Genomic DNA, 15,115 nt, shown 5'->3' with positions numbered 1-15,115 from the left:
ACGACTCGGTGGCCGCCAACTACCCTGAAGTTTTAATTGCTTCCTCGTGGTAAAAAAGAAAGCTTGCGTTTATCTCTTTCCTACTCTGTCTTGAGCTGCGAATGACAATTGTGGGTTACATCTTGATGATATATGTATACACATTACCCATTTTATATTCTACTCACTTAACGAGCTCATAATTTATGTTTCCATCTTCAACATTAAAATCTCCTCTGTCCTGATTTTTTCGACCGATTTACTCGTCCGAGATTACAGTTTTTAAACAAGTTGGAAAAATATCATGTAGTGGATCATGTTAAGATGTTCTCTTCCCCTCCTGCTTCTGAGTCAGGTCTGCCTGTGGGTTGGGCTCGTCGCGCGACTCATTCTCCTTCCACGCGCAACAACCCCTAGCACGGGTCTTTCCCCTTCCACGTGCTCCGATCGAGAGAGAAAGACGTCCAGTATAGATCAGAGCGTGGAACGTGGCAGATCCAGGTATCTGCGTCGTCGTGGATCGCGCATCCTATCGGGATCAAAGTGGGGGAAGGTCTTGAGGACTGGGCCGTGGACAGGTCCGTTTTGAGACCTCGAATTTGAACGAATAGTGAATTCCTATATCGTCAGACTACTTCGAATGAACCTAGTGACAGTTTTCTCTGCGAAGAAATAATCTGTCGGATCGATTTGAGTCCAGTCACAAAACTGGAATCCAAAGTACGTAATTACTTGGTCCTACCCTCGTGCGATAATATTATAAATAGACTGCAATTTTATAAATTTATACGAAAACAGAAAAACATGCTAGACGAGTCCAGAACATACGCGCTTGTGCAGCACGTAATATGAATATCATCAAATAATTTAGAAAACGGATTCTGCATAAACAGTGGATACCACGTATTGGCATGCGTTAAAAACTCATAAAATTCGCGGTGTAAATGTAATATACGAGTTACTGACCGACCGATCATTTAGCATTCCCTCTTTCCTTCGCTTATCCTCTCGACCGCACTTTCGCGTCCCGTTTCAATTTCGAAGTCGTCGAGATAATCAACCAGAAGTGTCCATCTTCGCGCCACGGCGGTATCGTCCTCACAATGATCGGCCAGGAACGTGGACGTTCCACCGAGTTCTCCCCTCGCCTCGTCCACGGCTTCTATGGAACAAGCTCCGCAAGAAACCTGCGTCTAACCTGCGCTCTCGAGGGGCACTCGAGGTTCTCTTACAAGGAGGATACCTTCGAGTGGTATTTTAACACTCGAACGGGAGGAAAGGTGTATTTACGCCGGCGCGAGGCCACGATACGAGGAAATCTTCGCGGGGATGACAAAGTGATCGTTCCCAACCACGAGAAAAACCGGAGAGCCTGCTCTCGTCGAGGATTACGTGCTGGAGGGATCGCAGCTGGTCGCTGTTCCGTGACGAGACACCGATGCAAACAAGGTGTTCGATGGTTCGATGGTTGATGATATCCTATATTTTGACGTTACGTAACGCTAATCGGGGTTTAAATTAGTGGATACGTAGCGCAGGAGTCTAAACAAAAAATAAGGCACGCACGACCACTACTATTAGACGCCCAATCCCGCACCCTACGATTCGTGTATTCATTCGACGCCATATTCTTGGATATGGAAGTCGCGGATACTACGATACCGATAGATAAAAGTTTGGACAACAACAATGAATTCGTTCCAGGTGTGATTCTCGAAGTCATCGGCTATAAACACCCCCGTAATCGAAGCGAATCGAACGGGAGATGAGGGGGGGGGGGCGGTTTGCCCAGTTGAAATGCGGGGAAGAAAAGAAGCTGGAAGATCGGCGACAAGGAGTGCCTCACGATCGCGGGTAGAAAAAAGAGAAGCCGCGGGGGGTTGGGCGAAAGAAAAGAAAAATTAAGCGGATCAATGGCGGAGTCCCGGCGTTTCGCCGGGATCGTCGTTCCTCTCCGTTCAACCCCCGTGTCCTAACCTTCGTTCCACCCCCTCGGCCCGTCTCCTCTTCCATGGAATCCTGAAACAAACACGCGGCGGAGATCGAAAAGTGGAGCTAATTAGAAATATATTCGTGGAAGCGAGAGAGTGGGCCGACGTCGCATAGACGCGGGGGGGTTGGAACCCGTGGAAACTCTCGAAGGGAGGACAGTAAAACGAAGGAAACGAAGAGAGAGCGCGAGAGAGGGCGGGAGAGGGTGGGGGATGGAAAGCAGTCGAGACGAGGACGAAGAGACTGAGGAGGACGGAAGGGGTCCAAGAGGGCGGTCAGGGGAGGTTTGGACGAGATAGAGGAAGGGATGTCAGAGGTGGCGGTGGTCTCGGTCGGGTGCTACGTAGCAGGAGAGAACGGGTGAGTGGGTGGTTGGAGAACAGAGCCGGGGGACAAGGGAAAGACGGAGAACGCTATCATTTCGCGAAGCAAGGGAGGGGAACAGGGTGAGCTCTAGTCGGAGGGTGGAGGAAGGAAGCCGAAGGGTACTCGCGGCGGAGGAGGGAGTGGGTAAAATGCTCGCTCGTTTGCAAGACAAAGAACCCGAGCCGCCGCACGAACTCGTAGTCGTGCATAAACGCTATCAACCCCATCTATATATTCCAGGGACCGAGGGGACGAAGGGTAGCGGAAGGCAGCAGGGAGGCCCGAGGCAGAAGGAGAGGAGACAAAGATAGCGCGCGCGCAAACACGTCCGAAGTCTCCCGGCCGTGACTCTGCGTCGGTGAAATGATACCCGGAGCCCTTCGAGAGGTAGCCTCCGACGACGACGACGACGACGATGGTTCGCGAACTGAATTAGAATCCTCCTCTTTTTAGAGAAGGATTTTATTGCCAGGATCTCGACGGTCGGGGTAATGGAGCGTAATTAGAGTTATCGACGGCGGATATGCCGGGCTTCTTCGGCGTTGTTGCATCCAAGTTGGTTGAAGATCCTCTTCCGTGACATTCTCTTTCGATCCGAGAATCTTGAAACCCGCGAATCGTCTAGCAATGTAAAAATGTTCTTTGTATATATGTGCTACAGAATATAGGTTAACCCACGTGTCTTGTTTCAGATAAAGGTCTACACGTATTTAAACCTCGGATAAAACGATATTTAAATGGGTATATTCAGAAGTTTACTTCCTCGAACCATTATGACTACCAATCTCTTGGGTCTACACAGAGATTTAACAATACACGAAACCGAGTAGTTAAAAATGAAGCGCCCGAGGCTACCAACTCAACCCACCCTTAAGCTCTCCATTTAACGCCACCCGAGAAGGTAAATTCCGAGCAGTAGTTTCCGTGAAACGGTACAAGTTGGCAATTTCGCGAGTCTCGTCACTGGGTACCCGTTGTTCCCAATAGATGATACTAAAAATATTCAATGTTCCGTCTGTATCATTCGCAGCTTTCGTCTTCAGATTCTACGTCGTCTCTACCCTTTGGGTCTTGCGTCCCACTGGTCCATCCCTTCTGAAACCTTTAATGCATCGGTCATCGATTGTTAATCCACACTGGTTGGAGAGATAGCGAGGGGTTCCCTTCGGCAGGGGAGGCGGTCTCGGGGGCGGGTGCAACGAGGGTAGGAAGGAGAGAAGCTGTAGAAATAGAGAGGCGGGTTGAAACCCCCTTGACCCGGCGCCCGAGGGAGGCTGCATGCCTGACTGATTAGCCTAATGGTGAGTCCTCCTCTTATTCTCCTACTTGACGCCAGTTCGCGAGCCTCTCTTCTCTCTCTTATCCCACCACCGCTTCCGTCCTCACCCTCTCCTTTTCTCTTAGCTCCTCGTTCTGTCTCAGTCCTCCTTCTAGGGACGCCTCGTCCTCTCCACACCCCCGTTCGAGCCGCGGCAGCATCGAAGCTCAGACCCTTGACTCGATAAGAAATATTCCTTCAATTAGAACCCCGTAGGAATATCAATGTTTGCACGGCTACCAACAACGGACGACGACGACACTTTTTAATTTGCGATGAGAGCTCGAGGTTGTTCCTTTATCCGAGAGAGTGGAACCGCTTTATTCGCGGTGTACGATTTTCATCGAACGATTCCTGTTCGAGGCGATACGAGTGTAAATTTATAAATCGTGTACGATCAGGATACCGCAACGGTAACCCGACGCAGATTACGTTGCGATACTGTATCGACTAAACGTAACTCAACACAGGAAACGCGAGAGCAACCTCCACCTTAGCTATTACCATCGTTTGTTGAGCCAGCAATTTTTCGCAACTATTCGGTCAGAATGTTGTTAACGGAACAAGGAACTTGTATAGTTCTATGGTTCCCGAACTTTCTTGAAGGCGCTCCCTAAAAAAATTTGTATATCCACTCTAGAAAATAAACATTTATCTCATATTCAATGTTAAAATGTAGACATTTGGGAATTGTTCACAATCGTTTTGGATTAGTTCGTTGGGTACAGTGATAGCAATATTCATGTACTTTTTAGAAATTCTGATTCGATTCTGACCATTCTTTTCCACGTGAATAAACATTCTTGTACGAAAATTGACAGTGATTTTGTTCAAACCATGTACAACCGATATAAATTACTCTGCTTCCAGACGATCGTCAATTCGCGTGGCTCAACGAAGGATGGGCTTCGATCCAAGGAACAGGAAGTATCAGAGGACCGAGGAGCAATCGAGGACCCATGGGGAGGAGCTAACCTGTGGAGGCTGCCGCGGCGAGAAGACGTTTCCAGTGATCGGGGTGGGTGGGTGGTGGTTGTCCAGGGTTGCCTGATGACCAGTACTCACCGGCCGCTGCGGCCGCTTTGCCTGCATCCAACGTCCCGTACGGTGGAATTCCCATGTGGGCAGGCGGTGGTTGAGTCAGGTGGTCTCCGTTGGGGCAGAAGAACGGCAATCCGCTCGGATGAGTCCCCGTCAGGCCCATCTTGCTCGCCTGAAATTCAAATAGACCCTATAGTTAGTAGAAGACCCTCGAGCAAAGGTGCGATTAGCAAGTTAGGATAGCGAAATCGTGACGAGTATATTTTGTTGTTATTTCGAAACTGCGCAGCCTCGCGTGTCATCGTTGCATTATCGTTATCGAGTAATTAATTAATACCGCGCCGATTAATGTCCCCGTTAATGCAGCCAGGTAATCAACAAGTCCGTCGAGGATATCAATTAATTAACCAATGCCCCGGAAGCTTCCGATCGAAGCGTCGACGCTGGAAATGAATATTTTTGTCTCGTCGTTCGATCGATGATGTCATTATAGACAATTACTAATTAACGCGTCGAGTGTCGGGCGAATCACCAGTGCCACGTGACATTCAGCAAACTAATCACGCGTTCTTCGGATCGGTGTTTCGGTTAGAAAAGAAGAGAACTCCAGATGCCAAGAAATTCGTCGAAGCCTTGGATGTTCCAAGCTCGGATGGCACAGTTTACCATTCTCGTTCATGGAACCCGCGGGTTTAACTATCCGACAAAATATCGGTTTACGATTCTTCGACGGTGTCGAGTATAGTTCCAATCCCTCCCTGTTTAACGCAGACGTTAGCCTCGTTTCCATCCGCACGGGACAAGACACGGTAGCAGGATCGAAGGACTAAAAAGCCCTCGGAGGAAATATAATATACAATTCGATAAACCCTCAAAGGGGAGCGCTTATCGAGGACGAGAGCTCGAGCATTAATTTGCAAAGACGGCGCGCGCTCCTCGAACGTTCGAGGGTTCGTTCGGCTTTTCCGTCCGCCGACTCGACGACGCAGTATCGCCGAATTCAAGTGGTCCTCGAGCGTTCTCGCGCGACTCATCGCGTCCCGTCCCTTTCGACCCTTCCACGAGGAGAAGAGACCTGCCCCGTCGAGCGACAGTCGATGGAATTAGTTCAATCTGGTCGCGAGAGCTCGCAAGGTCGGGGACCTTCTCGCTTCCTCCACGAGACACTCGCGTCGCGCGACGACGATCGATAAGCTCGAGTGGTTGTCTCTTATCGGTCGGTGCTTACCATGAGCGAAGCGGTATCGCGCATCGATCTGACGGCAAGCAATAGTCCTGGATCGAGAGGCTCCCTTTCCATCCAAGTCAGCACCCTCGACAGTAAACCGACGGTCTCTTCCGCGGTGGGCTCGTCTTCCTCCTCATCCTCCTCCTCGTCCTCATCGCCGGCCTCGTAATCGGGCCACTTCTCCTCCGCCTCGATCTTGACGCGGCAATGACCCTCCTCGAGCTCCTTCTTCCTTACGCACATCGCTAGCTCGCTCTCCTCGTCGAGGATCCACTTGTTCAGCTCCTCGTCGCTGACCTCCAGACCTACTTCTCTGGCCAAACTCTGGAGTTCGATCAACAGCATCCTGTCGTCCTCCTGATCGGTGGACGCGTGAACCCGCGAGGACAAACTCGGCCCGTTGCTCGTGAATCCCATCGAAGCGTCGTCTCGATCGCTCGGCAAGATCCAACTTCTCGCGAACGTATCGGATCTGATGCTGAGCCAGGCGCGATGGAAATCGGCGAACGCCTCCTTCATCGTAAACTTTTTCAGGTACGCGCTGAGGAGATCGGTTTCCTCGGAGGGATTCGATAGGTTGCGATAGACGTCGTAGGAAGCTCTGGTGAGGACCCCGATCGCGAGCCGTACTCTAAGTTCTTTCACCACGATCCTTGTCTCGAGACAGTCTTTCGGTACGACGAACAACCTTACCAAACCGTCGGCTGCGACGCAGTCTGCTTCCGGCGGTAGGTAATCGGCGCACTCCGCGACCAGCACCGCGCCATCGGGATGCATGGCCATCGCGGTGACCGCGAACTCACGATGAAACCACCAGAGGAAGAGGTCCACGGTGAGGGAACCTCTGCCTCCACCGGCGTAGATGACCGGCTGGCTCAGCATGTTCACTCGTCTCAAGCAACGCGGTCGCCAGTGACGACCGGTTACGAGCAGCCGCGTTCTGTGATGACCCTCGTGATCAGCTGCCCCCACCACCCACACTCTCTCGGCGTCGGGCACCGCGGCGCTACCGGTCCGGCGTCGTCCCGGCAGATCCCGCCAATCCAGAAAGGACACATGTGCGAGGTAGATTCTGCTGCGATCGTAGCTTTCCAGAGCGGTTCGCAGGCCCTCTATAGCGGAGGTGTGCGCGACGGACGGGCAACTTCTGGCGCTCGACTGCGCCGAATGTTCGTTCACTTTCTCCGAGGTCGTGGAGACGGAAGAGGAGAACGGCGAAGGAGAGGATACCGCGGTGGAAGTAGGCGCGCAGGTCGTCAACGTCGTCGTCACGGTCGACGCTTTCTCCTCCGGCGCGTCTCTGGCGCCGCGCGACCTCGCGGAACACTGTCTCTCCTGCTTCCGCTTTCGGATTCTGTCCTGATCGATGGTGTACCGACTCGACTCGATCGGTCGCGGTTTCTCCCGCGAGATCGCGGACGCGGAGGTCGAGGAGGTCGAGCGGGCGGGCGACGAGACGGTCGATGGAGGGGACGTCGAGCGACGAGAGGACGCGTCGGTGGAGGAGGCCGTGGAGAGGACCGGAGAGGGCAGAGACGTGGAAGAGGAAACGGCGACGTCACCGTGGCTGCTGGCATCGACCGACGACCGATCCTTCTTGGACGTCGACGTGATCCGATCGCGTCGACGTTGTCTCGCCGGCCATCGTTGCACTTGGTTACCGTTTTCACGGGGCTCGAGGCCGCTCTCCTGGGGTTGACGCATGCGCGCGTTCCACGACGATCGACCCTCGCACGCTGCCACCGCGGACTTACTCGTTCCGATCGTGCACGTCGTCGTCGTTGTCGTCGTGGTCGTTGCATCCGAATCGTTGGACGGAGCGACGTTCTCAGGCTGTTGGACGGTGTCGTTGGTTGCCTCGTTCCAAGCTGCGCGACGATGGTTGCGATGGCCGCGCACGGGCCGCTCCTTCGCGGCCACTTTGTTGACGCGTCTACACTTGCTGCCACGAGGAGACATCGTACTCGTCGGATCGGCCCCGAAGAGATCCCACGACGTAGGAATCTCTCGGCCAGCCCGAAACGCTTGCGAATCTCACGGATTCGAGGAGATTTGTTGCGCGCGCGGCCGCTCATCCACGGCGTGCCGGCTTCGCCTACCGAGCGATGACTGAGCGAGCGGCCGCGACGCAGCCGTCAAAGGCCGGAGCGGGAACTAGAAGGCTTTGATGTACCGCCGCCCCGGCGCGCACAAAGCGAAAGCGGCCCCGGCTCGTTGGTTGGCATGCCACGGGAGCGGGAGCGGTGGCGGAGGCGACGGGGCGGTAGAGAGAGCAACGGAGAGAGAACGGGAACGCAAACGGGAACGGGAACGCTTCACGGGAACGGAGACCGAGAGAGACGGAGACTCCCAACCGGACGACGACGCCAGGAGAGACGCGCGCGGGGTTTCGAGAGTGCTCGCCAACAAGCGGGACGGAGACAGTATCTATCGGCGGACATACGGTCGTATTATTCGAGGACGTCCACGCGCGGCGCTTCTGTGATACGCGCGAGCTCGAACCTTTGTCAGAGACCCGAACGGCTGACTGATGCTAATTCGGATCGTCGGAGGTCGGGACCTTCGGCCGCCCGAAGGAAACTGGGAAGAATTATTCCGCCAACGTCGTGAGGTCGCCTAAGTGGTGATCGATGACACACTTTTAATCCCTTGGGCAAACGCGACTCTCGGACTCGGCCGATGCACCTCGTTATGTACATTTTTATTAAGGTTTCGTCTCACGAACCACGAGGTGTCCTTAAACGAGAGAACGGAGCCTCCAGAATTTCCGCACCGTCTGGCAAGTGCTATCGACGCGACCGACGGTCTTACGCAAGAGCCGCGCATCTTTATGGCGGTCTTTATGTTCTGTTTGAAAACATATTGCCGTCGCAGACGACGTTTTATCGCCGTCGTAGATGCTGTCATCCTTATAAAAAGATACCAAGAAGCTCTCCCCAGTTGTTTTCGTATTATCATTTGCATACATTGTAGAATAACGCAATCGCGTATACCGTCTATACTGTGTAAAATCGGTTCGCGAGAATGAGCATCGAAGTAAAGCGCAATCATGGCTGGAGGCAGAAAGGGAATCCCCGAACGGGAATCTCCGCTGGCGCGTCAATTGGTCGACGCTTCATTCTTCGGAGCTGTTCGATCGGGAGACAACTAATTAGGCGGTAGTCGAAAAACGTTGAACCCGTTTTCACGGCTGGCGGCCGATGGGGAGGGCCGCTTAATATTGCAAATCGGTTTTAGCCTTGGGCGCTGGTCTCGCGCATGATTATCGGCGTGTCGGCATTTCATAAACGCGTCCACATCAAACGCAGCTGGTCGGTCGATCGCGATAATATTTGTCACGTAGTTGCGGTGCGCGGCGATAGGCGCGTACGTACCGCGGGGATACAGGCTAATCGATCGGCCTCTGTAGCCGGCACCGTATGCGTGATTACTTTCCGGCGCGCGTTGTCTCCTCCGCCTCCGGAATTCTAGCCTCGGATACCGTCGGGTTGCGTCGCACTTGCATCTAAACCCACCGCCACGCGAGCGTTTCTTTACGCGCGAAAAACCAACATCGATTCGTCATTTTTAAATCTCCTCGCTATTACGACGAATTTATCACTTGAACCTCCTTAATTATTTTCGAAAGTTCGCGCTATCTTTACACGACATTCCCCTTAACTCCGATCGAGATTAGATTCGAACGTTCCATGTATCACAAAAAAAATGCAATTGCATCATCGTCCATTCACGCGTTTCCCCGGTACAAAGAGATCGCATTCTAATGTTGCAGCAATTATTCCTGAACCTTTGCAATTTGCACGTTCACCTCCCACCCACGACGAAATGGCATTCTGAACGAGCCTAAAACGCCTCGATCGTAACTTTCGCAACTTTCTTACGTTCGAGCGCGAATTTATTCACCGGCCTGCCCCTTTTAATCCTCGATTATCGTTTGCAACATCGAAAGTATCTAAAACACCGGGGCGCTATCGAAACGACACGTAACGATCTTTCGTTAGGCGAGAGCGCTACGGGCCGCGGCTCGAAAGGAAAGCGGCCCCGCTGGATGGGAAAAAATTCCGGGGAGGAAAAAATAGTTGAGAGCCTCTGTGTCGCGTTCGCGGTGTCCATACCCCGCGAAGGAAACTGGCCGTACTCGTTTCTGACTAACGATTTTAAGCCGGGGGAAAGTGGTAAACGGGAAACGTTGTATCCGAGTGACGTGTTGCGCGCGTTTTCTTTGCACGGCCCCGATGCGTGCAGTTCCGCGCGGCTCGTGGGTACTTTTAATTGGGTTATCTGTCCCGGAACGCCGTCAATCCGTCGTACCCCGATACAGAGAGCTTTTCCATGTACCGCCGGTGACCCGAATAAAAGTGTTTTAAAGACGACTATCGCCTATCTACGCGCGCTCGAATGCTCAAACGGCGCCCTTTTTTCATTCTGTTCGCTACGGCCACCGCGTATCGACAGTGAACAATTAACAGAGCTCCGCGCAGCGCCGGTCCAGTCGAGCAAAAAAAGAAAAAAAAAAATATATGGCGGAACTAATTCCCATAGCTTTGACACTTGTTATGCACATATGGTAACGGGCGCAGAAATTGCACCGTCTAAAAAATATAAATGTTTTTTGGTTTAACGCGAGAGCAATAACCGTTTCCGTTATCGGACGCGAAATGTTGATTTGCGTAGCGGGAAGCAGAATTTACTACAATGAAACGATTTAGCGTAGTTACGAGTGGGGCAGAAACAAAGTAATCGTCGATAACAATGCACGGCCGTCATTCATGGGGTTATCGAGTTACCCCGTGGAAGTGGATGGAGCCTCGCAGCGTGGAGTTTACCGAGAATTTAACCCCCTTCAAGGAAGAAGACAATGTTTCCCTTTCGCGCTCGCGAACGGCTACACGCGCGACGTCTCCATCCGGAAGATCGAATCCGAACGTCGCTCAGCCTTTTACGGTGGCGTAAATTCGATTCACCCTATTCCTGGGATAGAAAAAGCTGCGGAGGAACCTCTCCTCGCATCCGTCCCTTCTACCCGCTCCTAACATCGTAAGAGACTCCTCGGCGACGTTAAGAGGGTTGTCCCTTTTCGGGGTACAGACTGACACGGGGCTAAAACGCGCCCCTGATAACACACACGCCCTTTTCCCCGGCGTGGTTGACACACGTGGTAACTCGATTCGCTCGGATGCGTCGCAGACGAGAACACCCTGGTCAACTTGTTCCTGTCGATAGACGTGTCCAACAGCTATAGAATTTTCTGCACGCAACGCCATGGTAAATATGGTTGGGCTACCGTTGTGTACCTGTTCTCGAGGTGAGTTTATTTTGATGTAGGCTAAAAGTGCAGGCAAGACATACCCAAAGGAGCAGTATATACGTCTTCTTCTTGTAATAATAGTACTGGATGAGCATTGGGAAATATTTTCGAAAATTAATAAATTTCCCAACGATCGTACAGTAGCTTGATAATATCCTCGCATCGTCTGAACGTTCGAGCCCGTCCCCATAAAAGTGCCATTACTCCCCCCTGAATGAACGTATTCCAGGCAGTGCTGGCGTAAACACCTCCCCATCGTTTTCAGCTTACGCATTCGTCGCACGTTAACAATCCCAATTTGCCCATTCGCCTTTCCTTCCCCGAGTGGTTCAGCGTCACCCCCGCGCTCGTCGCCGAACTGCGCATCAGCCGTTTCAGCCGTGAAGAGGGAGAGGGACGGAGACGAGCACAGACCACGCTAAAATTCTCACCTTCGTCCCCGCAGGGGCTGCAGCTCCCGCGATCGATATTATTTTCTCAATACAGGGCTCGCGGAGGTGGGTCGTCGGTTCGCGCGGAAGAACGCGTCTTCGCGGACGGTCGCTGGTCGCGGAGCCACCCCCCCCCCCCGCGCAACAGTCTGAAATTGGCCAGGTTCGTAGAACGTGAACGGTTTTCTTGCTGCACGGCGAGTATGCATGAATTATTCGAGATACGTTAATCCGGTTGGCTTCCAGAGCAGCCGAAATCCTCCCTCGACCTTCCTTTCCTACCCCCCTGGTTCGTTTCTCGCTTCCTTCGTCGTCTCTGTTTCCCTCGTACGCCGATCGCGGCGGTGTCGTCGTTCTCTCCTCCTCTTCTGCTTGCCTCACGAGAGGTTGGGAGCCGAGAGGCGAGGTCGAAACGAGGATAGCGGAAGAGCGAAGAACGCGTCAGGCGGGGGATGATGTTGTGGGGGATGGGCCGCCGAGTCGGAGCCTGTGCTCCGCGAGGGTGAGCGAGGAAGTCGCCAAGGGATGAAAGAGGAGCGCGGGAGTCTCTCGGTCGGAGAACGAGGAGAAGTTGGAGGAGAAAGAGCCCGAAGGGTGGGGGAGGCGGTGAATGGAGCCGTGGTGCACGGAGGAGGCGGAGGCCAACCCCAAGCCGGGGTTGCCGGGGCAACGCGGGAGGCGTAGGCGCTCTGGGGGCAGGGAGGAAGGGTTCCCTCGTTCGTTCGGTCGAGCAGGGCCATGCCACGAGGGTTGCGGAGGAGAGGGTTCCTGGCGAGCAGCATTCTCGGGGATGGTTTTCCCTGTGGTGGGAGCCAGAGGAACCGTCGGAGGGGTGGGAAAGACCGCGGCGGACGACCGTTCGAAAACGACCGACGGACCGTGCTATCGTTGCACTTCAGATTGTGCACACCTTGTTTGTTATCCGAGTTACTCGCATGTGTGTCTTTCACCCCTATATGCTTTCGGGTGTTTATCTCCGATGGTTATTTGGGCGTGCAACGGGATTCCTTATTCGAACTGAATTCAGACGGATCGATCTCGTTCGTGTTACCGAATCTCGTATTTTCGTGGTGAAACGATTGTTCTTTCGAGTTCCCAAAATTCTCGCCTTCCTCTTTCCCGCCCTACACCTCTTTGTACGCTAAAATAATGTCACCCTCGCGTTCACCTCTTCAGCCTTTGGCAAAATTAATTCTAGTCTCTTTCTCCTCCGGTTTATAACAAATTCCTAACTATTCGATGCGAGTAAATTTGAGGATAAATCCCCCTCGGGTACGATTAGTTCTTTCTGGGTAACCGATTTCACGATGAAATCATAAATTTGCATCCCTTTCCCGATATTTTTGTTTTTCCATTCTTTCCATTTTTGGACGCCAGTCGATCAAGGGATATTGGTAGAGAAAAATCGTTGCGGGAACCGAGCTTCCATTGTTGATTTTGCAAAATCCTCTGAACGAGGCGGGTGTTCTCATTTCTAGGGGTTGAGAGAGAGAGAGAGAGAGAGAGAGAGAGAGAGGGGGGGGGATAGGAATGGTTGGTGAATTTCGAAGCGTGCCGACATGTAATGATTTGTTTTTCTGAATTTAGAGCGCACTGCATTTTTCCGCGAATTTATTAAAGGGTCGCGCGCGCGCGCGCGCAGAGGGGCGGGAGGGCGCGTGGCGCGCGTTTAATTGAAAAAGCCAGCCGCGACGCGACGGACCGATGTGTGTTCAGCGTTAAATAATTGTTGTGTTTTTCAACGCGACGGAAGAACGTAATTTCAAGCGAACGGGAAAAATGCAGTCGCGCTCAATATTTGCGGGTTTTTCCGTTAAAACGATAATTCTCATCGTAGCGACTAGTAACGCCGAACGCGCGTCATTGCCTCTCCGGTTCGTTACAAATTTGACGCGAGCACCTTTAACAGGCAATCCGAGAATTCTTTTGAATTCGTAGCAAATCTGGATCATTCATTTGTGATCAGTTGCCTTCAACATTTATCCCTTTAATTGCCACGGTGATATTTTCTAAATATCGAAATTTCGCGTAGCGCATCTTATCCGATTCAGTTGGAAAAAGGGTATTTCAGAATTCTCCGAGAACAACGACACCAGGAAAAAAACCTTTTCTCTTTGCTTAACGCTGATACAGCCTGCTGAATAATCGAGCGCACACATTTCAACCGAGAGTATCGCGTATATGGCCGGCGGCTCAGTAGCGCGCATCCAGTGTTTTTCATTTTTAAAGACGACTACTATCCGGACACGGTTCTCGCGTATACAGCTTCCTAGTCGCGGCCCACATATTTACCGACGTATTCGACTACACGGTCCCATCCATGTACACCCGCCCACCTGTACACACGCCCACACGACTTCCTACTTGTACATGGATCCGCGTGCCTATCTATCTAGCCGTCTAATCTTTTCCTCTTCTTCCGACGAAGACTCCTCCAACCGTATCCTTATCGATGACGGATCGAATAATCCGTGGACTGGAATGTTCTCCTTTCTTGGCGACCAAAGATACCGGGACAGAATTTTTATAGCGTCTAGGTGCGCCTTGCGATGATGCAGCTTCGAAAGATTGCTGCTTAAAATGTGACTCCTCGGTTTGAATACTCGTCGAATGGAAGAAACTTCGTTAAAAAGTTCCGCTGATAGGTGCACATGTATCGTTTCAAGCCTCTGCGTACGTCTTTCTTATACTTATCTCGAATTGAATGTTCTTGCGTCCCGAATAGAACAATGCCGCTCTCTCTCTCTCGAGCCGAATACATTCTAGTCGGACGTTCTTCGCGTTTTTCTGAATACGCCTCCTGTTTCCCGTTGCTTGCGTCATCTATTCTCGCATCCTGGCGATGAATACTTTTCATTCGTCGAAAGTTTCGTGCTTCCGTTGTCGAACATTCCCGCTTCTTCGAGTCTTATCGCACAGGAGAGGACTGGCACAGTCGCGAAGAAGATTCTTTCATATTTCCATACTTTGAATCTCTTCTTTAAACTTGTTTACGGGATTACCACCACTAAAATTAAAGGATCCCTGTTAGAGTGTGTAGCTGTGCATAAAACCTATGCGATTAAACCGAAGAGTGATGCTGTTGGAAGAGAATGTCCATTGTTGGTATTCGCCTTTGCTCTTCGGCCTAAACGTGCCTTTACACGATTACCGATTCGCTCGCTCGATCCTCGGCCGATTCTTTCCGAGACCTGATTGCGCCGTTCCCTCTCGCCTCTCCGGATTGGATTGGATTACTCAGTCCAGTAATTCTAGAGGTTTGCAACGCGCTACCGGTTTTCGTGCGCCACAGAGATGATCGATAGTTCGCTGCGAGCCGAGATCATGGCATGTCTGGTTAAAGGATGTTTATTCTACTTTTGCACCGCTGGAAGCTATCGGTCATACGGTAGGTCTGCTTTTTGTCGATGAAAATCGTCTAGGTACCGTTTTTCATTTCTTTGGCATTCGTA

At 52.1% G+C, this 15,115-nt stretch overlaps 1 protein-coding gene across 6 annotated transcripts in view; it reads right to left on the bottom strand.

Annotated features, from left to right (window-relative positions):
- LOC128893313 (uncharacterized) overlaps positions 1–7,989 on the bottom strand; it is a 32,673-nt gene extending 24,684 nt beyond the window's left edge. For 2 of the 6 annotated variants that reach the window (XR_008461299.1, XM_054154184.1), the window contains exons 1-2: positions 5,925–7,983; positions 4,631–4,868 (exon numbers count right to left, since the gene is read on the bottom strand). Coding sequence is in view for 5 of the 6 variants with exons in the window: in XM_054154184.1 (XP_054010159.1) it covers positions 4,631–4,868; positions 5,925–7,883 (2,197 nt within the window). In the remaining variant the exon portion in view is untranslated. Of the gene's footprint in view, positions 1–4,630; positions 4,869–5,924 lie in introns of all 6 variants that reach the window. The other 4 variants (XM_054154188.1, XM_054154187.1, XM_054154185.1 and 1 more) reach the window with 4 other exon arrangements.
- Between the last annotated feature and the right edge of the window lie 7,126 nt (positions 7,990–15,115).

This window comes from Hylaeus anthracinus, unplaced genomic scaffold, assembly GCF_026225885.1.
Source record: "Hylaeus anthracinus isolate JK02 unplaced genomic scaffold, UHH_iyHylAnth1.0_haploid 27332, whole genome shotgun sequence".
NCBI classification, from domain to species: Eukaryota; Metazoa; Arthropoda; class Insecta; order Hymenoptera; family Colletidae; genus Hylaeus; species Hylaeus anthracinus.
Note: the sequence above shows the minus strand (reverse complement) of the source record. Positions and strands in the feature narration are given on the sequence as shown.